Below are 27,928 nucleotides of genomic sequence, written 5' to 3'. Positions count from 1 at the left end.
TTTCCAAATGTGACAAGTCTGGATATATGCAATCCAATATAACATCACAATGTAACACCAAAATATCGCAATCGAGTCATAATGCAATGCAATGCAATAATGGTATGAATGCAATGTAATGCAGTGTACACATGTACTCCGAACGAAAATATCGACGTCTCGGTAGCACAACCCAGCGTGACTCGCAAAGTCTAAGTGCCACCCGTCCCAAATCTTTGCCTAACAGACAGACGGGACCCCGGATCTTTGCCCACTGGGGGTTGTCACCGGCACCACCCTGGGGGACCCGTGGAGTCCATGCACTAATAACGATTCCGAAACTAACATCGAATATTGGCCATGCAACAACGATTCCGTAATTGATCATCGGACATCGGCCATCTCACGTCACTCAAGTAAAAGAGTTTATCAAATATCAATTTCACTCAATCAACGATTCCAAAATGAACATCGAACATCGGTCATCTCACGTCACTCAGTAAAACTGATTCCAACTCATCAAGTATTCATCAAATATCATCAATATCTCAACAGTGTCTCATGAAAATGAGACTGTGTGCAATGCATGAATCACATCAATAATCATGCTCAATATCACAAGTACCAACAATTGATATGCCAACAATGTATCCGAATCACAAATACCAACAGTTAGTATGCCAATAATATAATAATATCACAAGTACCAATAGTGGGTATACCGATAATATAATCGAATCACAAGTACCAATAATGGGTACGCCAACAATATATCCGGGTACAAATATCAATAGTGGGTATGCCAACTATATCATAATCAAGATGATGCAACAGAATCCAATAACTACCAATGACTCATGGCATCAAGCCGGCACAACAGAACAATCAATCATAGATAACAGGGTGGCTAGCCCCAAACACACAACAGGACCCAACCTAAGGTAATATCCAACCAGACTTCATACCCGAAGATTCACATGCTGTCTCTGACAATATAAACTAAATATGTGCTTCACTATACGAAATCTCACCAAAGGCAAGCCATAACCTACCTGGATGGCCGAACCGCAACACCAATAACTCACTCCTTTGCCTTGCCCTTCAGCTGAACCTCAGAACCAAAGTAGTCTAAGCATAATCGAATTCTATATTAGAAATCATGAAAAATAATACTAATATTGCTACTATTCAAATTAGGTCAATTTTAGCCCTAGAAATTGGGAAAACAGGCCCACAAGGGCAAAACGGGAAATTCAGAAGCAAAATACCAAATTAAGTACCAGGTGATCATAACCCAACCACTAATTGCTGATTTAACTCAAAGATTAGCCTAATTTCTGATTTCAAGCAAAACCCCCAAATTGGGTATAAACCCTAACTCGATTATGAAATTCAACACTAGGAATGAAACGTATATGATTAATAAGCTTAGATTTATCAAATTTTAACATAAACATCATCAATTTATCATTTCCAATCCTAGAGAAAGTGTTCATCAAAAACCCTCTTCCAACTTCCATTACTAAGTGGTTATTAAAGGGAATGGGGGAATCTAAGATGATTATGATTTAAGGAAGAGTGAAGTACTAAGCAAGATTTACCTCCAAATATCCCTACGAATAGTTCCCTCAAGCTCAAATATCGAGATGGAAAATAATGAGGGTCTAAGGCTTATTTAAATCATATTTAATGAGACACCTAGCCTGTCACCGCCACGACGGTAGCAGGGCCGCTACAGTGCCCTCAAGACCCCCATGGCGGCCTAGCCAGTAATACACATGGCTGCCCCAGCGGCCAACACACTGCAACATGGTGCCGCCATTGCGGGCACCAGGTACCAGAATCCCCCATTTTTCTAAGTCTTCAATCGAAATTCCGGGTCATTCTCGAGGTCATCTGCTCATAAATCGTACACACAGACCCACACAAAATTATGCTACAGACGCGCTCGTGAACTCAAAATTTCCAACGTAGGCCTCGTTGACCGAGTCAACCCCCGATGCCTTAGTTCTAATTTTCAACCCAAGTCCCAAAACGCATCCAAGTGCATTGGGAACCGAACCAATTGAACACCCAAGTTCTAAACGACCATCCGAGCCTCTCGAAATTGACAGAATTCCTAAAAAGGTTCGTTTACCCAAAAGTTAACTTTGGATCAACTATTTTTCACTTTAAGCCTATATTTCACTTTAAGCCTATATTTCACAAAAGTTGCCCGAATCCAGTATAGACACCTCAGGGAGTGTGCCAATGGTCCCCTCAGGTAAAAAGTGAGCTAATCAATGCTTGGGAATGGGCGAAAATGCCGAAAAGACTATAACAGCCAAGCGGGTCGTTATAACTATCTGTAGGCATTTGATGGGAAAGTTCAACTACTTGACACATACAAGACCTGATTTGTGTTTTGCAGTTCTTACACTTAGTCAATATATGCAACAATTACGTAAAGCACATTATTCCGTAGCTTTAAGGGTTTTGAGATATATACCTGAGAAATGATCCAGGGCAGGGAATCCTTCTATCCTCAGACTTCTCTTTTGATTTGTTGGCATTCTGCGATGCTGATTGGGCATCTTGTAAGGATTCTCGTTGTTCAGTGAGTGGTTAATTCTTTACTCTTGGTGGTGCTCCAATTTCCTGGAAATCAAAGAAACAAGCTTCAGTTTCTTTGTCATCTGCAGAGGCAGAGTATAGATCTATGCGAAGAGTGACAACAAAGATTACCTGGTTAGTTCGAGTACTTGAAGATCTTTCTATTCCCTCTATTTTTCTTATTCCTGTACACTCCGATAGCCAGACGGCGATCCATATCGAGAAAAATCTAGTCTTTCGCGAAAGAACGAAGCTCGTGGAGTTGGATTGTCATTTTGTACGCCAATAATTCATCTCTGGATTAATTACTCTCTCTTTCGTCCCTTCGGAGCATCAAATTGCGGATATCTTTAGCAAACCCTTATCTGGGGTTTCTCACCGATCGATGCTTAGCAAATTAGGGGTAATTTCACCACCCTCCAATTTAAGGGGGGATATTAAAATACAAATACGGAAGAACAAGAATCCTTGTTCAACAAACAAGATGAACATCAATGGTGATCGAAAAATAGAAAAGAAAGAAGAATAAGATGATGGTTCAGACAACACTTCGATACACCCTAGAAACACAACATATTTGTCCCTTGTCTACATGGACAAATACCAGCCCTTGATTGAGAATGATACAATGAAATCACAGCCGAACGTTTGTTGGACAGGTGGAGAGAATGAAAAGGGCTGAGAAGCTTCCGTCATGTGACTGTCATGTGAGAGAATCAAATTAGTTATACATTGTACAAGTCAAATAGTGACAAGTGTATAGGCAAATTTTTCTATTATTTATTTTATTGCACAAAATACATGTATATATAGAGGATGAGGAAATCAATACAGAACATCAGAAAATTTCACAAAATATCTTTGTTTTTCTTTTCAACAACCCCTCAAACTAGTCAACTCGAGATTCCTCGAAACCCAAACCCAAATCCATGTCAAACCCCGTTCCATCTCTGAAAAATCTGATTTTGATTAAGGTAAGCCAAATGGGTTATTGATTTGGGTTTCGAACCAAGCATTTAATCATGAAATGGAATGATAGTAGCGGTGCCGGTGAAAACGGCGACAACAATTTCTTCAATTTCGTACAAGCAAAACTAATAATAAAGAAAATTGTTTGTGAAATTAGAGGAGGAAAGTGTTTGAATTTGTGCCAGAAATGAGAGGGATGTGTTGTGGCCATGGTCATTTGGTCAAAGCTTTTCGCCGGAGAAGAATGAAGAAGATAACAACTGTTTGGTGTTGGTCAGGGAGAGAGAGAGAGAGAGAGAGAGAGAGAGAGAAAGAGAGACAGAAGGGCGGGGGGGGGGGTGAGTGTGTGATTCGTGTGTTCATCGCCAGAAAAGACAGAGAGAAATGGTGGTGTATAATTTTGAAGAGATGAGGAAGATGAACAGGTTTTGGTATGGGTCGGGTAGTGGGTTAAAATTTGGGGTGGATTTTAATTAGAATCGGCTATTAAAATTGGGGATGGGTTATTTTATTGTGAGGCTGACACGTGTCAGTTCGTCTAAATTAAGAGCAAATCAACATCAAAGTATAACGGTAAGGGCACAATTGGACGTAAAGTATAACGGAGGGTACAAATAAATAATATTTGAAAGTTCAAGGGTATTTTTGACCCTTTTCCGTTCATTAAATGCAAATGAAGTTGTTCATAAAGCAAATGTCTCAAGGCTTGTAAATGACCAACGGTGAGTCGGATAAAAGGTGACGGCTACCCCTACTAGACCTCTTTTACTGCCAACTTTATTACTCTGCTTTTAAGAATAATACGAATTGCGTATATACATAAATACAGTAAAATTAAATATCTTTTTTTCCAAAAGTACGTATAATATAACTAGTTTCATAATTTCTAAAAGTGGTTTGCATGAGTATGGAGTAGTCAAGGTGGGCAAAAGCGGTCAATAATTTGGTTAAATAGGCTTTCTATGAATTTTTTCTTTCCTACAAGTTTGCAAACCTTAGGGGTCGTCTGGTAATGTGGATAAGGAAAAATAGTCCTGCAATATGAATTTAGTACCACCATCTATGAAAAAAGAAACACAGCATGCTCTCGAAACCCTAACCCTACGTAACAACCACCGTACATGGCCATGATGGCCGGCGGCCAGTCTCAATCGGGGATTGGTCAGCCTCTGAATATCCCATGCATTACTAATTTCCCTATGCTATATAACCAAAAACCAAATCCAAAAACAATAGCCACTGATAACTCCCAAAAACCTTTGCTTAGAGACATCTCATGCAGACAGTGACAAAAGTTAATCCTATTGACATTAAACCATCACATTCATTAATGGAGTACCGAGAATTCAATGGACGGAGGCTAAAGTTAAGCAAATGAACATCATTGAAAAGCTACAATATGCTGTGATTGGCAAATTCTCTTATAGATGGCCAGAAATTGATGAACTACGAACAATAATTCCATCACAATGTGGAATAAAGGGCGAGTGTAAGATTGGAGTTTGCCGCCACCGGCATGTCTTGATACGAATCCCTGTAATGGAAGATTTTGTGAATATTACATCTAAAGGATCATATTATAAATTTGAAGGATGGGTCTTACTACCGGATCAGACCTTTAATCTATGATTCTAAATTTAAATTAGAAGAAGAGACCAAAAAAGTGATGGCTTGGATTTCATTTCCTAACATGTTACCCATATTTTTTGTAATGGAGTTATTATTTTCAGTGGTTGTAGCAGTTGGCCGACCAATCTAGTTAGATCTTGCTACAATTAATAAAATAAGTCCTAGTTGTGCGAGGGTGAAGATTTTGGTGGATTTGAACGCTGATTTATCAAAAACAGTTCTTATGGATATTTTAGATAAAGATATTGGGCATGAGAGGACTATAACAGTGAATATTAGGTATGATTATCTACCTAAATACGATTTTGAATGCAAACTATAAGGTCATGATGAAATGGATGTAGAATATTGAACCCGAAATTGAGGCCGACTAAAGAAGACAACACCAAAGAGAAGGAGATTGTAAACAAGGAAAACAATACAATGGAGAGGAAGAGCAAATATGAAGCCGCAGAACCTAAAGCAGCACCTAAATGAGAGAATCAATAACAATGAAATAGGAACAATTATCCTATCAAAATATTGGCAAGGGGGAAAGTTGTTGACAATCTACAAAATTGGAATGCTATAAAAGAGAATGGAAAAAATGCAGAGGAACAGAGTAAGGGGTATGAATCTGTTGCAATTGACTCAAAGGCAAACACAAGCTTACAAATTCAAATTCAAAATAAGCTTGATGCCTTGACAATTGAAAAAGAATAGGAGAAGAAAGAAACTAGTGATGAAAATAATAAGTCAGTGGAGAATGTTTCTGATGACACTACGAGCACTGATAAGTTATCAGTACATGAAAACACCAAGGAAAGGGAGGAGAAACAAGCAAGAAAGGAATTGATCAGCAGAACAAAAGTGCAAAATTATGGGTAGAAGCCACTTTTGGTAGAGTTTTACATCAGGAAGAAGAGGGGGGAGCCAAGGACTGAGCATGCTACTAAGAAAATAATGGATTCATCTGTAGAAGAGGTAGAGAAATTACACACTTTGGGTGACAGAGTAGAGGAGGTAGAAGGCACTGATACATAGGGGGACACTACTTATTCACAAGAAGTAAAATCTCTCTCAAAGGAACAAGGTGGATCTGTTGGTCATGAATCAACAAAAACAGTGCATGTGGTGGAAGTAGTGAAATTAATTCAAATAGGGCATAATGAATGAGGAGGAAAATAGTCCACATGAAAGTGAGGATAGTGAAAATCAGGAGATATCATCATGTGTTTCTTTTTCTAATGAAACAGAAGATAACGGGAAAACAAATTCTGAAACTGATATTACACAACACAAGGAACCTGTACAGACTCATATGAATGAAGATGTTATGCTTGAAGGGAGGCCTCCTGATCCTGAAAGGAAACCTCTAAAGGAGATTGTAGATAGAGCAACCCACATTACTTCTACAAATGAAGTAACAAGTATTGTTATTGATACACTGATGGAGAAGACAGGAATAATTAGTGATGTGGAGGTTGTCAATACAAAAAATAGTGACACATCAATCAACCACATTTCAAAAAAGATGTCAAACACAAATACTTTTGTAGATGACCAGGAACATATGATGATTGATTTGAACAAGCAAATAACTGAGGTTTCATCATCTTCCAACATAGCTCATGTACTGGTGGAAGCTAATAAGAAAAGGAACCAGGATCCTACAAACAAAGCAACAGACCAAAATCAGCTATCAGTAAAAGCAACTACAATAGGCCCAAATGCAATTTTGCAAGATATAGTTGCACATAAAGTTACTAAAGTCAAGATACAAAAGGCAAGAGGGGAAGTGCAGCAACTGGAAGAAGAGCAGCGGGTGGCAATTAGAGCAAACAATATTCACAAGGCAATCAGAGAGGCTGATATATCACCAAAAGCTCTTTTGCTAAAAGTGGAAAAAAGTCCAAGAATCAAAAGATAACACAAACTAAGAGGGTTGTGACAAGGATGACAACATCTTCTAAACATAAATGATGATTAAGGCCTTAGTTTGGAATATTAGGTCTGTTAACACATAACATGCATTTCAGTGTTACACTTCATTTTTCGTGTATGTTAAAGTTTCATTTTAAGTCGGGTGTCGTAGGTTTGTATTGAGAATTAATTGGGGAGTTATGTAGGAGGCCTATGGGTGTATCTCGGAGATGTATAAGTTCTTGAGCATGTTTGGAAAAGAGTATGAAGGTTAGACATTAAACGAATCGGAAAGAATACGTTTGATCCATAATGATCCTATTCTTAGAGTTAGGGATGATCCATTTGATTCATGTTCCATAATGTTATTTTTAGAAAGTCTTTCTTTAGATCCAGTATGGTCTCTAGAATTACTTGTACTTTTATCATGTTTTGTATTACATTGCATTTATATATATACATATGCATATACAGACCTGTGACCCTCCGGTTGGGTCGTGACATTCGGAGACTCATCAATCTACAAAGGCAACACCAATACTATGTAGTAGCTCTACTAGAACCTTTTCAAAATTATAAGCACTTACAGAAGTATAAAAGAAGACTGGGGATAGAGACTGCTATTGCCAACTAGAATGGAAAATTATGGGTTTTTATTTATGATGCAGTGCAGTGGGAAATATTGATGGACACAGATTAACAAATCACATTGAAACTTAATCATCAAGGCATAAGAAAAGAGTTCATTACAACTTTTGTCTATGCCAAATGTGATGAGGGTGAAAGACAGGAATCGTGGAGCAATACGTATCAAATATCAAGTTCTTTGGAGTTACCATGGATGGTGGGTGGAGATTTTAATGTTATTTTTTCTGAGGAGGAAAAACTTGGAGGCGTACCGATTCTTATATTGGCTGAATGTGAGGACTTTGCTTATTGTATAAATTCCTGTGAGCCTTTTGATATGGGTTTGGAAGGAAGTTTATACAATTGGTGGAATGGAAGATCAGCAGAGGATTGTATCTTTAGAAGATTTGATAGAATTGTGGTTAACACCCCTTATCAAGAGATGCTTCCACAAATTGAAGTTGAGCATCTTACTAGGACAGAATCTAATCATTCCCCCCTGTTGCTATCATGTGGTGAAGAAGCTATCATCTTTAAGAAACCATTTAGGTTTCCGAACTCTGGACTCAACATGAGTCTTTCAGGGAACTGGTTTCACAACACTGGAAAAATGAATTTGTAGGATCTCCATATGTGGCCTTTAAGCAGAAATTAAAGAATCTGAAAAGAGCATTATCTTCATGGAGCAGAGAGACCTATGGGGATATTTTCAAGCAAGTATCTATAAGAGAAGAAGTGGTAAGAGTGAAAGAGCAATTGTTTGAAGAGGATTCTAGTATCATCAACGCCAATTGTACTCCAAAAAGCTCAAACTGAGTTGAAGAAATATTTGAGCTTGGAAGAACAATACTGGAAACAAAAAGCTGGCTATAATTGGTATACAGAAGGGGACAAGAATACCAAATTTTTCCATAATTATGTGACTGGTAGGAGGAAAAATTTACAATTAAACAGAATTCAGGATGGAAGTGGTAATTGGCTGGAGACTATGGATCTCATATCAGAAGAAGCTATAATTTCTTTCCAGAAGCAGTTCAGTTAGGATGGGGACAAAGAGGATTTTAAGATTCTCCAGCATGTACCTAATATAGTAATACTTGAGTAGAATATTGTACTTTGTTCATATCCCACTAAAGAGGAAGTTAAACAAGCAGTTTTACGTTAAGGGGAGATAGTGCAAGTGGACCAGATGGTTTTACAGGTATTTTCTATCAACAATGCTGGGAGATAGTTGGAAATGATGTTCATGCAGTAGTATTAGCTTTATTTGATGGTGCATAACTCCCTAAATCAATCACTTATACTAATCTAGTTCTCATACCCAAAAAGCAATCAGTGTAGACCTTTTCAGATATGAGGCCAATCAATCTGTCCAATTTTATTAATAAGGTGATATCTAGGGTAATTCATGATAGGTTGAAAAACATATTATCTAATCTGATTTCTTCAAATCAATCAGGTTTTGTTAAAGGGAGAAGTGTATTTGAGAATATTCTGCTCACTCAGAAGATAGTCTCAGATATCGGATTGACAAGTAAGCCAATAAATGTTGTTATTAAATTGGACATGACCAAGGCTTATAAAAGCGTTTCATGGAAATATCTTATGCATGTTATGAAATATGGGGTTTGCAGAGCACTTAATCAATTTGATAAGAAGTTTGATAGCCAACAATTGGTATTCTGTTCTTCTTAATAGTCAAGCTACTGGGTTCTTTAGATCTACTACAGGAGTGAAGCAAGGGGACCCTCTATCTCTAGCCTTATTTCTATTATCTACTGAGGTGATATCCAGGGCTTTGAATTCACTATTTGAAGACAAAATTGCCAAAGTGGTCCACTCCTATGAATCATCTAGCTTATGATGATGATACCATTATTTTTGCTTCTACAGATGAATATTCTTTAAAGAGCATCATGCAAGTTCTGAACAAATATGAGAAGACTTCTGGACAACTAATCAATAAAGGAAAGAGCTCTTTCTTTATGTATTCTAAGGTGGGCAATGATTTGATTCAAGCAGTCAAGGACGCCACTGTATTTGTTCACGGGCAATTCCCTTTTACATACTTTGGGTGCCCTATTTTTCATTCCAGAAAAAAGAACATTTACTATTTTGATTTTATCAAGAAAGTAAAGGCTAGATTACAATCTTGGAAAGGAAAGCTTTTATCTTTCGGAGGTAAAACAATTTTGATTCAAAGTGTTCTTCAAAGTATGCCCATCCATTTACTATCAGTTCTAGCTCCTCCCAAGTGTGTCATTCATGAACTCTATAAAATATTTGCTAGATATTTTTGGAGTAATAAGGAGGATGGGAAGAGTAGACGTTGGGCAACATGGTTTGATGTATGTCTGCCAACACAATAAGGTGGCCTGAGATTTAAATCTTTTTTTGATGTTTTTAATGCTTTCTTTGCTAAGCTATGATAGTAATTCAGGACAACTACATCATTGTGGACTAATTACATGTGGAATAACTATTGTAAGAAAGTGATACCTACTTTGGTACAATGGAAAGGGAGTACTCAAGTGTGGAAAAAAATGTTGGAAGCAAAAGAGACAATTGAGCATGAAATATGGTGGGAAATTCAGGGAGGTTCTACAAATATTTGGTATGAAAACTAGACAAAATTAGGAGCATTACACTATGTGGTTCCTATAGAATACCCTCTCAATGAAGAACTGGAGGATATAGCTGATTTAATAGAAGATTGAGGATGGAAAGAAGAATTGCTACATCAATCTTTTCCAACAGAAATTGTGGAGCATATTAAATCTGAGATTCATATAGGACAATTGCAAAGAAATTGGGATAGGTCTTGGTGGATGCCCATAAGTACTGAAAAGTTCACATTGAACGGTGCCGGGCATTTACTGAGACATAGGGATCAGGAGCAGAGTTATTTTAAACATTTGTGGATTAAAGGGGTACCTTTCAAAATTTCTTTTTTCCTTTGGAGATTATGGAAGTCAAAGCTGCCTACTGCTGATATCTTAATGAAGATGAGGATTTTTATAGTTTCAGGGTGTTATTGTTGTCTTATTCCAGAGGAGGAAACTATACAACATCTTTACTTAACAGGCGGGTTTACTACTAAAGTGTGGAAGGTATTTAGAGATGCAGTGGGCATACAAATCAGTTTGGTTCAGTTGCATCAAGTTCTTAGAACTTGGTGGAAGATTGACTATGGAGAGAAATTCAAACCTATTCTACAGGCTGTTTCAGCTATGATCACTTGGGAGTTATGGAAAAGAAGAAAAAAAATTAAGCATGGAGGGAAGGTGAGCTTTACAAGGGTAGTATATGAGGTAAACAACAACCTATACTACCTTGCTAAGTGTAGATACCCATTGGTTAAAAACATTCCTTTCTTATGGCCTGATTTGGTTTCTTTCTTAAAGAACTATAAGCCTATAATAGTTAGTAAGGCTGTATGCTGGAGACTACTTGAGGACATATGGTATAAATGCAACACTGATGGGCTTCTAGAGGGAATCCAAGGCTCAGTTCTTATGATTTTTGTATAAGAGACTGGCATGGTGATTTGATATATGGACAATGCAAGGAAATTGGGCAGAATACTAATGTAGTGGCTGAGGCAAGAGCAATACTGGAGGGATTGATATACCATGTAGATAAGGACATACATCCTCTGATACTGGAGACCGACTCTATGATGATGAAGAATATCGGGGATGGGAGGTGGGAAGTTCCATGGTGTATTATTACGGAGGTGGACAGAATCAGGAGAATGATAGAGCAATTTAATATGATAATACAACATGTGTATAGGGAAGGCAACACTCGGGTAGATGTTTTAACTAACATAGCTTTTGATTTTGCATGTACATCAAGGTTTAAATCTTTTTCAGAACTGCCTAGTGCAGGGAGGAAAATTTTAAATCTAGACAAGGCCCAGGTTCTTAATCTCAAAATCAGAAATTCCATGAATACAGGAGATCATCTTTGTACATGAATGACTTTGAGTCTCAAATGTTGACAGGGCTTCTAATGGTGGTATTAGCTCCGGCTCATCCCATTGAAGAATTGTCAATAAATGAGAAGCAAAGTCAATGTACTAGCAGGGAAGTTGCAGATTACTGGCAAGGGATTCTAATTTCCTAATAATTGACCCTATTCAAGGATTGGGTTTGGGAAATTAGTGGTTCACCTGAAAACAATCAGCCAGCTACAAAGTAGTCGAAGAAATCACGTCAAATAACCACACAATACCCACAATAATCGTTGAATCGCAGATTTTTACAGTGGGAGATTTATAGATATATCAAACTCCAAATGGCCTTATGAACGAATTTTTCAGCTGGGGGGTCACTAATTTCTTATCGACAGAGCAGATCCTTCATTACAGTAGCAAAAAAGGGAAAATGATGTTTATGGAACAAAAATTTACCTGGATTGACTAGATCTGATTCGTCTGAGTTTCAACTCCTTGGATATGGAATCACTGCACCGCTGAGAGTGTTGGGTGCGATGAAGTGTCTCCAGATCAGAAAATCAGGTTCTTGAACTAAGGTGAAGAAGCGACGGAACTCGATGGTGTGAAGCATTTGACACTGTAGGCTATCTCTTTATTATATATGAATAAATACCACTCCACGTGGTTTCTTAAAAAAAAAAAAAAAAAGGTTACCACCATATCCCTTGTTTGGTTACTAATCTTGGGATAAGTTATATATCTCAGGATTACAAATAGTACTGGGATAAGTTATCCCTGGCAGAGGGTGGAATAACAATCCCAGGACCAGTTATCTAAGGATGAAATAATGAAAATGACAAAAATAGCCGTGAGGTCTCTCATATCCTTTTTCTGCTAAATAAGATGGAGGGTATTTTTGTAAACAAGCAACTTTTTCTTAAAAATTATGCAATGCATGTTACTTTTAATACAACAAACCAAACAATCAATAAGAAATAATATCAGGTTAACTAATCCTAACATAAATATGCCCAGTATAACTAATCCCATCATAACTTGTTTTCAAACCAAACGACCCCTTAATATTTCACTTGATTGTGATTTACAAATTAAAGGGATTAACATATGTATGTACTATAATACTAAAAGGTTTTGCATAAGTTTAAGAGATGTCGAACGCATAATTATTTCCAACTTTTTGAGATGAATCAATTCAAAAGAGATATTGAAAATAAGGAATTGGGTGGCTCCCTGAATGTTTGGAAAAGGTTACCAAGAGCCCAGTTATACTATTGTGTATATAAAAAGGCTGAATCTCCAACCAATCAAAGTTAAGTACTAGTAATAACTTTTAAACAGAAGTTTTTCATCGTCCTTTAGAATTCCAGAAAGTTTGAACCGTCTAGAGAATTAGTTGCACTTTGCCAAAAGTTTATTCGACCCTCTATTACTCGGATATTCGATATTTGACTATTGACAAACACAACCTCTTTACTCAATTGAAAGAATCTAGTCCTCATTTGCAAATTATGTCAGTTGGTTCTTCTTTTTGATTTTGACTGAAAAGGTTTAACTTGAACCACTGATATCCCTAGCAGTTTTCCAGTAATCATTTGGCTTCTCAGAATCATCTCTAGGAAACCTGTCCGATTATAAGTCCTATCATCAACGTAAGACCTTAGTAGTGAAATAATTTAACAAATTTGTTTGGTCAATTTTCAAAAATATGCTTATTTAAAAGTAATTTTTCTTCAAATAAAGCTTTAAAGAAAAAGTACATTGGAATAATAATAATTTGTATTCGACCAAGTCATTTGAAAAGCATTTTTATCAAAGTAGTTTATGTTTGACCAATCTTTGTATAAGTGCTTTTGACTATTAACTTATTAAAAAAGGGATATGTAAAAATTCTATTACGATAATGCTTTCAAATAGATAAATAATTTTAAATACATAAGAATTCGATTAACCAGTGAAAGACGCTTTTTTGCAGACTGAGATTTTGATAAAACTATAAACCCTTGTATACCACGCATTATAAAGTTACACTTTGTTTAACCAGATTGATTATTCCAAATTCTAATTTATTGTTTTTCCTTTTAATCATATCAAAACAATACTATACTTGAAATTGATATTAGGAGAAGAATTAAAAATAAAACGTTTACCTTAATAACTGAACAAAATATAAGATGAATTTAGCATGGATTGCAACATTATCTTTTTCCTTTTTAAATTTTATTTTTCGTAAAAGCAAAGAATTGGTGCACCTAAAGTTCAACGTAATCCTAAGAATCACAAGTAGCATTAAAACCTTGTTGGACTTAGTACAATCGAAGTGGACAATATGAATAATGAGGCAAATGGAAATTAGTCCTTCCACTTTCTCTTAGAAAGCGGTTTGTTGGAATATTTTCTTTGAGAGATTTTTGTCTCCTATTACGTTAATCATATCTTACCTAGCAGCTTAATTTCTTTATACAGAATTTATAGTTTATGCACGAGATATATTTTCAAGAAGGGTATGCCATATGTAAATCCTTGTAAAACGAGATAAATGAGGTTTTCTCGTGGATAGACTTACGAAATAGACAATACATATATTTTGCCACCGCAGAAAAGATGGTATTGATTAGTACCATAAAGTGGGCTTTATTCCAATACCTTAACTCATTTGGTCCACGCGACTTTATATTTTGTTATATATGACACATAATATCTAATATAATTAAATCTTTTAAATATCAAGTTATATTTTATGTATGTATATGCCAATCGTGAAACAGATTACAACCTAATACTAGTAATTTCATTTTGCACCATCCGGGCGGAGTAAATAGCACAAAACTTTCGCTTTTTATACCTTTTCTTTCTTCTATTTATATGCTCATCTCTCTCCAATAATTTTCTTGGGAATAATTCATTTGCAATTAATATAAGAATTGACCCTCTTACTTATATTTTTTTCTTTGAGAATTTTATTTTGCTATTAATGATTCACTCAAACACCCTGCAGGATGGTCTTTTCTACTAATTCCGTCCCATATTAGTTTGCCACTTTCACCTTTTACACGCTCTTTAAGAAATCATAAATGAAAGTATATTTTTACTATATTATCATTATCTCTCTCCAATAAATTGCACTCTAATCAATATTAGTTACTTTGAAAAACAATTAATGTTAAGGATAAAATAAGAAAAAATTAATTAATTGTATCTTGATTTTGTAAATGAACAAGTATTTGGGGACATATACTTTTAGTAATGTGGCCAACTAATATGGGACGGAGGAAGTATAAGGAATTCAGTATCTCTTGATACATTAAAAAAAGATGTCAGTAGATATTAATCATAAATAGTATCTACTGGAACTATTTGTTTTTTTATTTTTTTTATTAAGATAGATGAATTTTAAGGAGTCGCGGGATTAACCAAAAAAGGAAAAAGAGAAAAAGACTCGTGGGCTACCAAAAAGAGGACTAATATATTATTCGTGCTTTTATGGGTCGCTCAGTCTTAAGCATGGAAAGAAAAGCCTATGGGACAACCATTTACCTCGCAAAGAGTCTTTTCCATGCGACTTTAAATGCATTATTTTTGCTCATGAACAACATTCATATGCGAATTTTATTATTCACTTTAAATGTCTTTTAATCCTCCTTATTTATTTTGCACGATTTCAAACCAACTGAATAAAAAATTATGGAGAAAGAAAGATGGGACGAAGTGGAGACAAGCTTAGACGACAGGAATTCCATTATACTAATAAAATATGTGCACGATAATGTGGAGACTCCTACACAAGGGCATCTGAAGATATATTACTGGCCTACGTGCTCAAATTTGATGAAACAACATTATCGATAACATGATGAATTCATGTCATAGGACTACTGTATTTACGAATGGTGCATAAAAAAGATATTAATTAACTTTAACACAAATGAACTTGGATAAAAATAATATTTTATTGCCACAACAGAAAATCAATAACGGACAGCCGTTTTATGCTTCAAGACAACAATTTTGCCTTTTGACTAATCTAGCTTAAAAGCTAAATACTACGATAAAACGAAATAATGAGCTAAGAATAAACTTGTGTACAAACCCATTAGCCATTAGAAGTTAGGAAAGAGTAAATTCTTAGGCTTCTACAGTTTGCAGCTTGGGAGTATCCTCAACTTTAGCTGATGCACATGTAGTATCCTGCAGACACGAAGCAACGCCAATTTTTCCCGAGGAAATTAGTGAACCAAGCTTCACTATGTCAATAATCTGTTCCTCTGTGAGTTCTGGAAACTTCTTAGTTTTCTCATCCAAGAAAATGACTGCAGGCTTTTGTATCTCTGAAAGTTTCTGTTCTTTTATTATAGCCTTCTCTTTTTTATTGTAAATTACATAGAGTACCATTTGAAGAATTCCTAGGATGAATCCCAATACATTTGGAATCTACAATGACAAAAGTGAAAGTAATTAAACACACAAACGATAAGATTCAACATATTTTATGTAAAATATATAGACACATGCAAGTATGGAGTATATATGATGCTCGGACAACTTACAGCAATGTTAATGTCTTTTACGAGAAGACCATAAAAGAACCACATGACAGCACTTAAGGTGAGAAAAACGGACAGAAGTAATGGCATGTATTCCACACTCTTTGTTTTGATTACTTGTCTCTGCATTATATAAGAAAAATTATAAGCATTGGTATCTTAATGGATGGAGAAACAGGGGAATCAATGAAGAATAATTCTTGATGTTCATGAATTAATTGCCCATAAAAGCTTACCACTATGCCTAAGGGTGCTACAAACACACATAAGGAAAACACAAGGCAAATCCATCCAATCGCTTGCCCACGAGCAGCACCTTTGAATAGAAATTGGGTACCCAGAACAATAACACCAAAGCCACCCACCACTGATATTAGGAGCATCTTTATTGTTTGGACCTGCATTAATTTAATTATTAATATTAGACTTATATTTAGGCAGAGGAAAGGAAGTAAAAAAAACTCCTTTGTAAAAGATATTACTTATAAGTACTAAATTTCTTGTAAAAACTTACCCTGGCATTTTTTGGTGCGTAGAAAAGGTAGAAACCAACGTAGATAATTTCAATGAAGACACCAAAGGAGTTTATAGTGATGATAAGGGTAGTGTTTGTCTTGAGAAATGCATAGTAAATCCAAAGCATGGAACTGAAGAGAGCAACCACATATGGAATTGATTGATACCCTTCTGTTGATTTTTTCTTGTAAATTTTATAAAATGTGGGACTGCATATGTGAAAGTGTATTACTTTCAGATCATGATCATAAGCATAATAAATTAGTGAAAGCTCTTAAGGATACAAGAAAACGGATACTCACATTGGAGAAAGGAACACAATGAACGAGACGATGTTACCTGCAAATTGCAAAAGAAAAAGAGAAAAGACGAATTGCGATTAAACTCAAGAGTAATAACGAAGAATGGTGAGTGCAAATGATTAAACAAATGTTAGGTGAATTATTGAGGATAAGCTAGTACGATAAATTTAATTACTGTCGTAAATTGCACATCATGATGTACATGAAATATATATGCACATTAGGGAAGACCTAATAGTATGGTTAAATCTCAAGTATTATTTGCCTCAGACATAGACAGAGTGGGTTAATTAGCTAGTATTAGAAGGGGCTTTTGATATTTCAAAATATCCAATAGACTTTTCGCGAGGAGGAAAAAGAAGTTAATTTACCAAGGACACCAAAACCAAAAGCCCAATGATATGCAGAGAAAGCCATATCTTTTTGTTTATGTTTCTAGCAAGAAATTTCAGTCTCTTGCACTCTCTCTATAGCTAACCCACAGAGAAGTGCTAAGAGTTGCAAAAGACTAGCAAGTTTTACTTGACAGTGAAATGAGGAGAGCTTGGTCGACATATTTATATAGGCAGGGGGTGGGAAAGTTGGTGCAACAGTGGAAGAACTTTTGTACTACAGTACTCCTATATTTTATTGGGGCAAATATTCTATTCTAAAATGGAAAAAGAGCACTTTGAAGAATGAGGGTGCAATGGCAAAAGTCAATTTGGACTACATATGCCTGAAACCCAATAATTGGTGGAAGCATTAGATGAGCTGAAATGGAACATGTTAAAAATGATCCGCCAATGAACATATTCCCAATCCAATCTGGACAAGTTTAAGGCGTACAGATTGAATTGGTTATACTTTCATGAGCTATATTTGACACCTTACATGTACACATAGGGCTGTACAAAGAAAACCGACAAATCACACCAAATCGATAATCCGAGTCAAATCAAGAAATAAAATCCGACTAGTAGTTTGGTTTGGCATTGAAAAAAAAATCCGACCATAAAGTTTTAACTAAAAGAAGTCAAACCAAACCAACCCGACAATACATATATACAAGTTTAACAATATTCTATACATAGAAATATTAATTTGTATTGATAAATATTTCTTAAATATTTTCATAGTTTTTGTCTTTTAACATATTATTTCAAGTTGGACTCAGAATTTGAATGACCCAATAAGTTTTATAGCCCATAGATATTAACAACTCTAATAAAGTTCAAACCAACACCAAATCAATACTAATGCTAACAAAAGAAATTCAATTCTATCACTAAGAATGACAATATATTGAATATTTATTCTTTAGTTTTTGCATTGGCTTAGGCAGTGAAAGTACATACTTTATTTTCTTTATTTTTGTCATGTAATTAATATACTACTTACTTATTAGCCGTACTTATTTTAGCATGACTTAGTATTTTTAGATTATGATCATTTTCATTATGACTTGTTAATTAGCACTATTTATTTTATGCGATCTCATTATCTTTTTTGTTGAATATTTTATTACAATGTCATCACTCATCTCACATTTTGTGTTATTTTCTTAAGAAACACCTTAATTATATAGTTGTATCTTATTATGACTAAAGAAATATTTGAAGTAAAAGTTATATGTTTATACAAAGATATTTCTAAAAAAATCCGAAAAAACTAAAAAGCCCGAGAAAATCCGAGGTTGAAAAACCCGACATAAGTTGATTTGGTTTAGTTTATATATTTTAAAACCCGACACAATTAATTTAGTTTGGTACTAAAAAAATGCGAACTAACCCGGTTCATGTACACCCCCTACGTACACATATGTTTTTCTATGCATGAAATGGTTCAAATTATGTTGAATCAAAGAAAGGGATGCATGGTTCAAATTGACAGAAGTACATAATTAGAGTTTATTAATTTTGTTTCGCTCAATAGCTTTTGTTGGTAGGTACTAATTTGCGCTCTTATACAAATGTTATTAAAATATCTTACTATCATATACTCATTGGCAGTGCTTTAGTCGACGTTACGTTTCCATACTTCTTTACTTGCCCTACAGTCCTCCTTTTTAATTTCTTTACTGTTCTCCCAAATTCAATTAACCACACACTACATATATGCTCGTGATTTTAAAGCCTTTTCCAATGATTGCATCCCAGATGTTTCCTACCATCTTCTCTCCTCTTAGTAATTTATTTAAACCAATGTCTTTTTCTTGGATGTACCATGCATAAAGGACATTGGTACCACTTTGAACGTTCTTGCTTTAATCTTTGTCGTTTAATAACACTTGCCTGGTATTGGTTTCATGATCAAAAATGAAAAAGATGTTATGGTGCTTAAAAGGTCCTAATTTTTATAAAGTAAGATTAAATAATTGAGAGATGGAGAACCAAGGTGCATCTCCTTTCTTCTAAATTGAGTGGTAAGACTCTAATTTCTCTTACTCATGTTAATTATGGTCCTTTCCGCTAAAAGTTAAATAAGGTTTTACAGAGCTATATGTCATTTTAAAATCGTGACAACTTCTAGCTCTCTCATTGGATGCAGCGTTACCGAGTATTTCAAATTAAAAGTGCATGAGTCAAACATCGTTAAAAATGATTTGGTTAATAAAACTAAATAATTTACTGATAAACATCGTGTTTCCAATTCTTATTATGATGCCCAAAGAAATTATTGACTCGTTTAGAAGATGGTAACAAGGTAATATATATTAAGTGGAACCTCATGAGGATCATTTTATTACTCCCTCTATCTCATATTAGTTGACTTGTTTTGCTTTTCGAGAGTCAAATTAACTAATCTTCAGAGCTAAATTTGATTAGATAAATTTAATATTTTAAAATCATAATTTAGATATTACAAAACTACACGAAAAATACTACAAGTTGCAATTTTTCTCATATTAACGTGGTAAAAAAATATATTTCAAAATGTTGGTAAAATTTATATAGTTTGACTTTTAAAAAAGGAAAGTGGACAAGTAATATGGGATGGAAAAAAGTACATAAAAGACTAAAGACCTCATGATTTAAGTTTGGAATAATATGTTTTGGTCATTAATTTACATGAGATTGACCAACCTTAAGTTATACATCAATTATAGGAACAAGTATATAGCCGCAAAATTTGGACCACTCTGTGTTTCTGTAAAATAGAACCCTCGTTAATTTGCACGCTTAAGAAGGTGAGATTCGTCAAAGGCACCAAGAATCTAGGTTATGTTATACCCTAAGCAACGTGACCTAAGTAAGGTAGGCATTAAACAATATGAAAAAATTGGGTAAACATATTAATTAGCGCCATAGCCGCTAATTTAACCTGAGTCACAACTTAATATTAGTTTGTTATTTGTAGTTTAATTTATCATAACATTAATAAATATTATAATTTTACGGCACAAATTCTAACATATTTTATTGAAAGGCAAATATCATATATTTGGAAATTAACGTCAAGGTCTTTTTCGAAACAAACTTTTAACGAAAGGCATGAATGAATAGATTTGTGAAGTTCAAAAGCAATTTTAAACTTCGCTAATTAAAATTTTTAGGTTATAAGTGTGGCAGGTTGCAAAGTTCAAGGGCAAAAGCAATAAAAATTCTTCAGGTTAGTTTGCTATTACCTTAAGTTTGGGTTGAATATGCTCAATTTCTTTTACTCGGGCATCATCTATCCTCGAATCACTCTTTAGGTAAGAAAAATGAAATCATGAATCTGTTGATGAGCACATTAATGTATTCGAAATTTCAAATCCCAACTATAAGTGAGAAAATTAAACAATTACATTATTTGTGAAATAAATACGATACTAATGAGGAAAAATAAAAGGAACAAGTAATCTTTGTTGGTTGGATCTTGCCTAGTTTATTGACTACGGAGTTCTTTACCTTACAAGTTTCTCCATGCAAAAAACATAAAATGCAAACTCATCCCCAAGTAAAAAGAAGAAAGCGAAATGCGGGAAATTACATTCACTTAATGATCTTGAAAATGAATGATATTGAATTTTTGACCCTTTTTCAAGGTTAAAAGTCAAACGGGAAAGATTACGGATGCCCCCTCAAATAAAAAAAATTACCTGTCCATAATCCATTATTTTCGTGCCCCCAGAAAAAATTAAAAATATTTACCCGAGATGCTCCCCAGTTATGATACCAACATGGTATATAAATACACTGATATGGTATCATGGAAGATGCTTCAGTCCTTCTCTTAGTCCTCCATAATACCATCATGATATATAAATATCTTTGAGATGGTATCATGGAAGATGCTTCAGTCCTTCTTTTAGTCCTTCATAATACCATCATGGTATATAAATATACTGAGACGGTATTATGAATGATCATGTTCATTTATTAAAAATGACACACTTTTTTCAAAAAAAAAAAAATCACTATGATACCATCGTCTCATATACATATACCGTGATGGTATCATGAAAGACTGTTTCATTCCTTCAATGAGATACTCTAAGGACCATGGTACCATTATGACATATAAATATACTGAGATGGTATCATGGTGGACTGTTTCAGTCCTTCTCTTAGTCCTCTATGGTATCATCGTGATATATAAATATACCGTGATGGTATCACGGAGAGGAAGGAGTTTCACAACTAAAAAATTGCCAAAAACCGACGGCCCGCGTCGATTTTTCATTGAAACCGACGGAAAAGCGACCCAACACGGTCCATCGATTTTCATAGCGCCGCTTTTACGAAAACCGACGGACTGTGTCGCTTACGTTAGATGATTTATATAAAAGTAAATTCAAGTTATGAAATTTATAATAAGATGCATATGTTAAACTCTCTAAACATAGACTGTCGAGTATCATATGGAATTTCACCCCATGTAGTATAAAACCGATCGCCATAAAGCCTCTGGACAACATCCAGTATGGCTTTTGTAGTTTCGTGATCTGGATAGTACCTGCAGTTAAAAATTTCAACGCATATAAGATTAAGATGAATTTTTTTTAGGAAAACTTAATAAAAGACAATCTTACCTAGCTCCCTCAGGCACAATGAAAACCCGACCCATCGAATCGGTATCTCCCGGTTGTAGACCGTGATATTCCGGTGCCTGTGCAGGAACCGGTGCAGCTCAGAGCTGGTGTGGATGGTTGTGGCTTAGGCTCAGAGCTGCTAGCTCTATGGCGCAAATTAAATACACTGGGAGATGTACCACGTGGAGAAGGAGAAGGAGACAAAGTGCCCGATGTGCTAGGAGATAAGCCCCGTGGTGGGCACTACATAGGTGTGAGTATAAAAGTAGGATGGGTAAATGAGGGCGGCTGAGGTGGTGCTGTCTGGAAGACCCACTGACCAGACTGGGGCTGCATAGTAGAACCAGACATAAAAAAAAGGAGGCGAAGTAGAGTGCATATGTGGAGCGGAGGGAATGGACTGGCTACTAGTAGTTGTAGGATCTATAGGTCTCTTATCTTTTTTCTTACTAGTACCTCGACCTCTACCTCTACCTCTACCTTGATCACTACCACCTGATGACATTTGCATACAAATTTAGTCAGTATAAATAAGCAGAGTATGGTGTGAAACCATCCGCACACAAACCCAAACGAATGTTTCTTGTTTCACTAACAAAATCAGGATAAGTTCTATCAAAATGTTTCAACGCTTCTCCATCCGATGGATGACACATAACACCATGTGTCCTTCTATTTTCTTTGTGCCATCTTATGTGAGGAGCAGAAATCGGCGATGCAAACAACCTCTTTAACCTAGGTATAATTAGTAAATAATGCATCGCCTTAATTGGAACCATCGTCCCACTAGGCGTCCTCCTATAACGCGCATGTCCACATAATTTACATTCATTTAAATCAGTAGCTATTTGCTTGATAGTAACTCTTAGGTATGTCAAATTCCGGACTAACTAGTTCCCCACAAGCTTAAGCATTGAGTCCATAGCAGCTTCAACAACAATCCAATCTGGTTTGATATTAATCATTCTAACTGCAACAGACAACTTAGAATGCTGACTCCCTACCCAAAGTGGATGACTAGCCTCTTCTAATTATTGATAGAAGCATATTTCTTCTTCGTTAGGAGGTTACTCAAAATTTTGCTTAGGTTCAAACCCAGATTATACGCCAAAAATATCACTAACCATATCATTTACTCTATCATATTGGACATGACTATATTCCTGCGACCTACTACTTTTACCAACAACCATATTATAAAATATACCATTGACCCCATCAGTGTCTCAATGATCAGTCCAAACATAATATTTCTCCTTAAACCTATAACTATATAAATGAACCTTAACCGCTTCCGGTTTCAAATACTTCTTACACTTGCAACGAGAACAAGGACACCTAATTACCCCTTCATTTTGAAAAGGGTGAAGTGACATTGCATGTGTAATAAACCTGTTAACACCTTCAACAAATCATCATGTACACTCACACGATCACTATTATTCATATTATACATCCACATACAATCCATCTACAAAAATATACCCACAAATTATTGAGGTTATAAAAATATATTCTAACTTAAAATATAACTTAAGAAAGCACAATCTCAACCAATTCTAACTTTGAATTCTCAATAACAATTATAACTTTAATAAATTATGTATTCTAACTTTAATATAACTTTGAAAAGCACAATCCCAACCAATTCTAAAAGTTGAAAAATAAACCTAGTCAAATAAAGTCTACATTTTAGTTTTGAGGTTATAGAAATATTATAACTTAACAATTCTAACTTTGAAAAGTACAATCTCAACTAATTCTAATTTTGAATGCTCAATAACAATTTTAACTTATCTAATAAAAAGCACAATCCCAACCAATTCTAAAATCGAAAAATAAAACTAGTCAAATAAAGTATACATTTTTGCACAAATTCAACATCAATAATATTACAAACAATGATAACTAAGCTAACACAAATACATTGACAATGAACATAAAATATAGCACAATCTCAAGCAAAAAAAAAAAAAAAAAAAGAAAAGTAAACTAGTCAAATAAAGTTTACATTTTTTTCACAAATTCAACATCAATAGCTTAAGAAAGCACAATCCCAACCAATTCTAACTTTGAATTCTCAATAACAATTGTAACTTTAATAACTTATGGATTCTAATAATATAACTTTGAAAAGCACAATCCCAACCAATTCTAACTTTGAATTCTCAATAACAATTCTAACTTTAATAACTTATGGATTCGAACTTTAATATAACTTTGAAAAGCACAATCCCAACCAATTCTAAAAATTGAAAAGTAAACCTAGTCAAATAAAGTCTACATTTTAGTTTGAGGTTATAGAAATATTATGACTTAACAATTCTAACTTTGAAAAGCACAACCTCAACCAATTCTAATTTTGAATGCTCAATAACAATTCTAACTTTAATAACTTATGGATTCTAACAAAAAGCACAATCCCAACCAATTCTAAAAATTGAAAAATAAAATTATATATATATATATATATATATATATATATATATATATATAGCAATATATATATATATATATATATATATGAAAAGTAAACTAGTCAAATAAAGTTTACATTTTTTCACAAATTTAACATCAATAACATTACAAATGATGTTTAACAAAGCTAAATAGACTAACATTAGGCCTAAAATCTACAAATCAAACTAAAATTGAAAGAATTTTAAAAGCCTAATTTGAAGAAACTAATATAAATCATGGCACAGGCGAAACACGGCATATATATAACCATATGAATCATATACGTGAATATGATGAGCCTTTATAAAATGCAATAAGTCGTAATACTTAATCAAAATACTTATTTAAACATGAGTGCAGAAATAACATGAATGAGCCAAAATGGCTAAACACCTTGCCTGTCTGACATAACTAAACTATCTAGTCTATGAAACCTCTAATCGTGAATCTTGGTAGGAAAACGTACTTGCGCGGGACAAGGCCCCCTGACATACCTTTAAATGCATGACTAGTAAAATAAAGATAACCGACTAAATCCCGAATGAGATGGGGCTCACCAATGAGTGATACGAGCAAATCCAGCGGACGGCGTCACGTAAATCGTACACATCGTGAAATGCGAGGCCCCCGGCAATAAAAGGGGACGTCGGCCCACATTGAATATACTGGGTATGTAAAGCAACCGAAAGAAATAACATGGGACATGGAATAACATGATAAGAACCGAAGCCCGAAAACCTGGACATGAACATGAGCAGAGCATGAGCATGGGTACATATATATATATATATATATATATATATATATATATATATATATATATATATATATATATATATATATATAACATAAGTAAAACATGATAAGTAGGAGAGCATTTCATAAACCGACCATGTGATATCACCCGTGGGTACGTGGGTACGGTCTCGGCAGGACCGGCGAGCCCCTATACCTTGCCGGGGTATAAGGTGGTAAATGGATCCATTGTAAAATTAAGGTATCGACGGGCGGAACGATCCTTGTCCTACGGTGGCTACGTAGTTTCGGGTTATTTTTCGTGCAACTAACATAATATAGTTGGAGCCCATGATTTTCGTGAAATAACTTGTAAATAACTTGTAATCATGATTTCAGAAGTAACTTTTAACATAGCTTGTATCATGGTTTCAATGAGATAACTTGTATTTAGTATGTATATTTCTTGTATCATGGCATGAAAGTAATTATATGATTTAATTGCATGAAAACTTGTAGACATATAGGATATTCATGAAATAATCATTCTTAGTCAAAAACATGCATGCAAGAACCCATGGGATACAAAATATGGGTTTTCATGGATTACGGACAGATTCTCAATAATCATAATGAGTATCAAGAACACAATGATAGAATAATAGCAATTCAAACATAATATAGTCAGACATGGACCTAGGGTTATCATGAGCAATATAGAATTAGTTTTGTAAATTCATACTTTATGGATTAGGAGGCGTGGGAAGAACAATGATGTTCCCACACATAGATAACTCTACATACCTTACTCGCTCCAAAACTTGAATTAAAGACTTGAGCTTTGAAGAAGATTTCCAAAATCTTGAATTTGAGATGGGTTTTCTTGAAAACCCTATGTTAAGAATGATGGATTTTGCTTAATGATCATGAACGTATGTTGGAATTGACTTGGATTGCATGGAATAGGCTTACCTTAAAGTTTCTTGAAGGTTGGGAGAGAAGAGCTTAGTCCTTAGGGCTTGAGAGACTTCTTTAGGGTTCTTTACCTCAGAAAAATTGGTTTAAAACGAAGTGGGAAAGAATATAACGAAGTTTGGCTCTTAGAATGTCGTGGTCGGTGCGCGGTCGTGCAGCTGGAGGCCCACTTCACGCAAGTGATCACGCGAAGGCAAGACATGCGCGATGTGAAGGGCACTTCGCGCGACCTTCGCCTTGCATCGCATAAGCGTCGTCATAACTTATATCACACTTATCTTTTGAGCTCCATAATATATGGTTGGAAAGGTATTTCAAAGGCCTACAACTTTCATGTTTTGAGTTTTCTCAAATTACCGCAAATCTCGCAAAAATGGTCATAAGTACGCAGATCTCGGACTTAGACGAATTTAGAAGGCCTTAAGAACTTCATTTTTTTGGTTTGACTTCAAAAGCATTTATCACCCGAGTTCATCCCGAATGGATTCGTATAGCTAAAATATCACCTTTATACTAGATTCATACATTCACACCTATCTCAGATTTACGAGATGTTACAGCTGCGCAGGTGGCGGGGTGGTCGGCGGCGGCGTGTCGGGTCTAGTCGGCGCGGGTGTGGGTGAGGGTTTTTTGGTTTTGGAGTTAGAAGAGAAAAGGGGGAAATGAGAAAATAGACCCGTTTGGGTCTAATTCTATTAAAAAAACCGACGCGGGCCGTCATTTTTTTTAATATTATTGACCCCAGTTTGAACAAAAATAATAATAATTAGAAAACCAATGTAGTCCGTCGGTTTCTTTTAAAAAATATTCGTTTATTAATATTTTAGAAAACAAAATGAATTATAAATTATTTAATATATTTTTAAAATTAAAACCGACGTCGTCCGTCGGTTTTTAATTATTTAATTTTTATTTTTTTCTAATAATACTGACGTCCCACGTCGGTTTTTTTGTGTAAAAATTTTGGCGGAATTATAAGCACAAAATTCCGCGAAAAAACCGACATTGTCCGTCGATTTTTTAGTTAAAAAATATTAGAAATACACAAAATAGATGATTGCGTTTTTTTTTTAAACGGCTTGTGATCTGTCGATTTTTGGCTATTTTTTAGTAGTGTTTGGCCGAGGGGTATGTTCGGTAAATATTTCAGTCGGTGGGGGTAGAAGAAAAAATAGTTTGGTAGGGGGCATGGGCGGGTAAATATTTTGTATTTTGGGGGCAATTAGTGATGTTTTCCCAAAGTCAAATCTTGTTAAACTTGAAATTTTGTCCATGGAGGCAAACGAGCTCAAAAGTTCGAGACCACCCACATTCAAGGCCAGTCTTGAATTACATTTGTAGAAAAAGATCCTTCAATCCTGGTTTATATCATAGACTTTCTTTTTTTGTCACTAAAGAAAGAGTGATATCATTTTATATGCAGAATAATTTAAATTTAAACTTCTAATTTTACATTTTGTGAAATTATTTATAACCACACAAATAATGTAACTTATTTTAGCAATTTTTTTATTTTATTATTAAACTACATACCAAGTAAAAATTTATTACATAACCTGGGATTGAGAGAGTATCATATACATTTGCTCAATTGATCATTCACACTTTTATGAGAGTAAATTTCACTTAACCTCCTTAATCTTTTGAGTTTGGGAATTAAACAATATGCACTGACCTTTTGAAAGGAACAATTAACCCCCTTGATCTTATATCAGATCAACAGTAAAAAACAAATTGAATTATT

The 27,928-nt window shown here is 34.9% G+C and overlaps 1 protein-coding gene across 1 annotated transcript; it reads right to left on the bottom strand.

Annotated features, from left to right (window-relative positions):
• Positions 1-15,594: 15,594 nt before the first annotated feature.
• On the bottom strand, positions 15,595-17,553 carry LOC132056221 (bidirectional sugar transporter N3-like). The gene is made up of 6 exons (XM_059448311.1): positions 17,390-17,553; positions 17,019-17,055; positions 16,715-16,925; positions 16,437-16,598; positions 16,204-16,323; positions 15,595-16,087 (listed from the first exon to the last, which is right to left on the bottom strand). Exons 1-6 carry the CDS (start codon positions 17,433-17,435, stop codon positions 15,782-15,784), a joined length of 882 nt encoding a protein of 293 aa, XP_059304294.1. The 5' UTR covers positions 17,436-17,553; the 3' UTR covers positions 15,595-15,781.
• Between the last annotated feature and the right edge of the window lie 10,375 nt (positions 17,554-27,928).

The sequence above is a fragment of the Lycium ferocissimum genome, chromosome 5 (genome assembly GCF_029784015.1).
Source record: "Lycium ferocissimum isolate CSIRO_LF1 chromosome 5, AGI_CSIRO_Lferr_CH_V1, whole genome shotgun sequence".
Taxonomy (NCBI): Eukaryota; Viridiplantae; Streptophyta; class Magnoliopsida; order Solanales; family Solanaceae; genus Lycium; species Lycium ferocissimum.
This window is presented reverse-complemented; position numbering and strand designations above follow the sequence as displayed.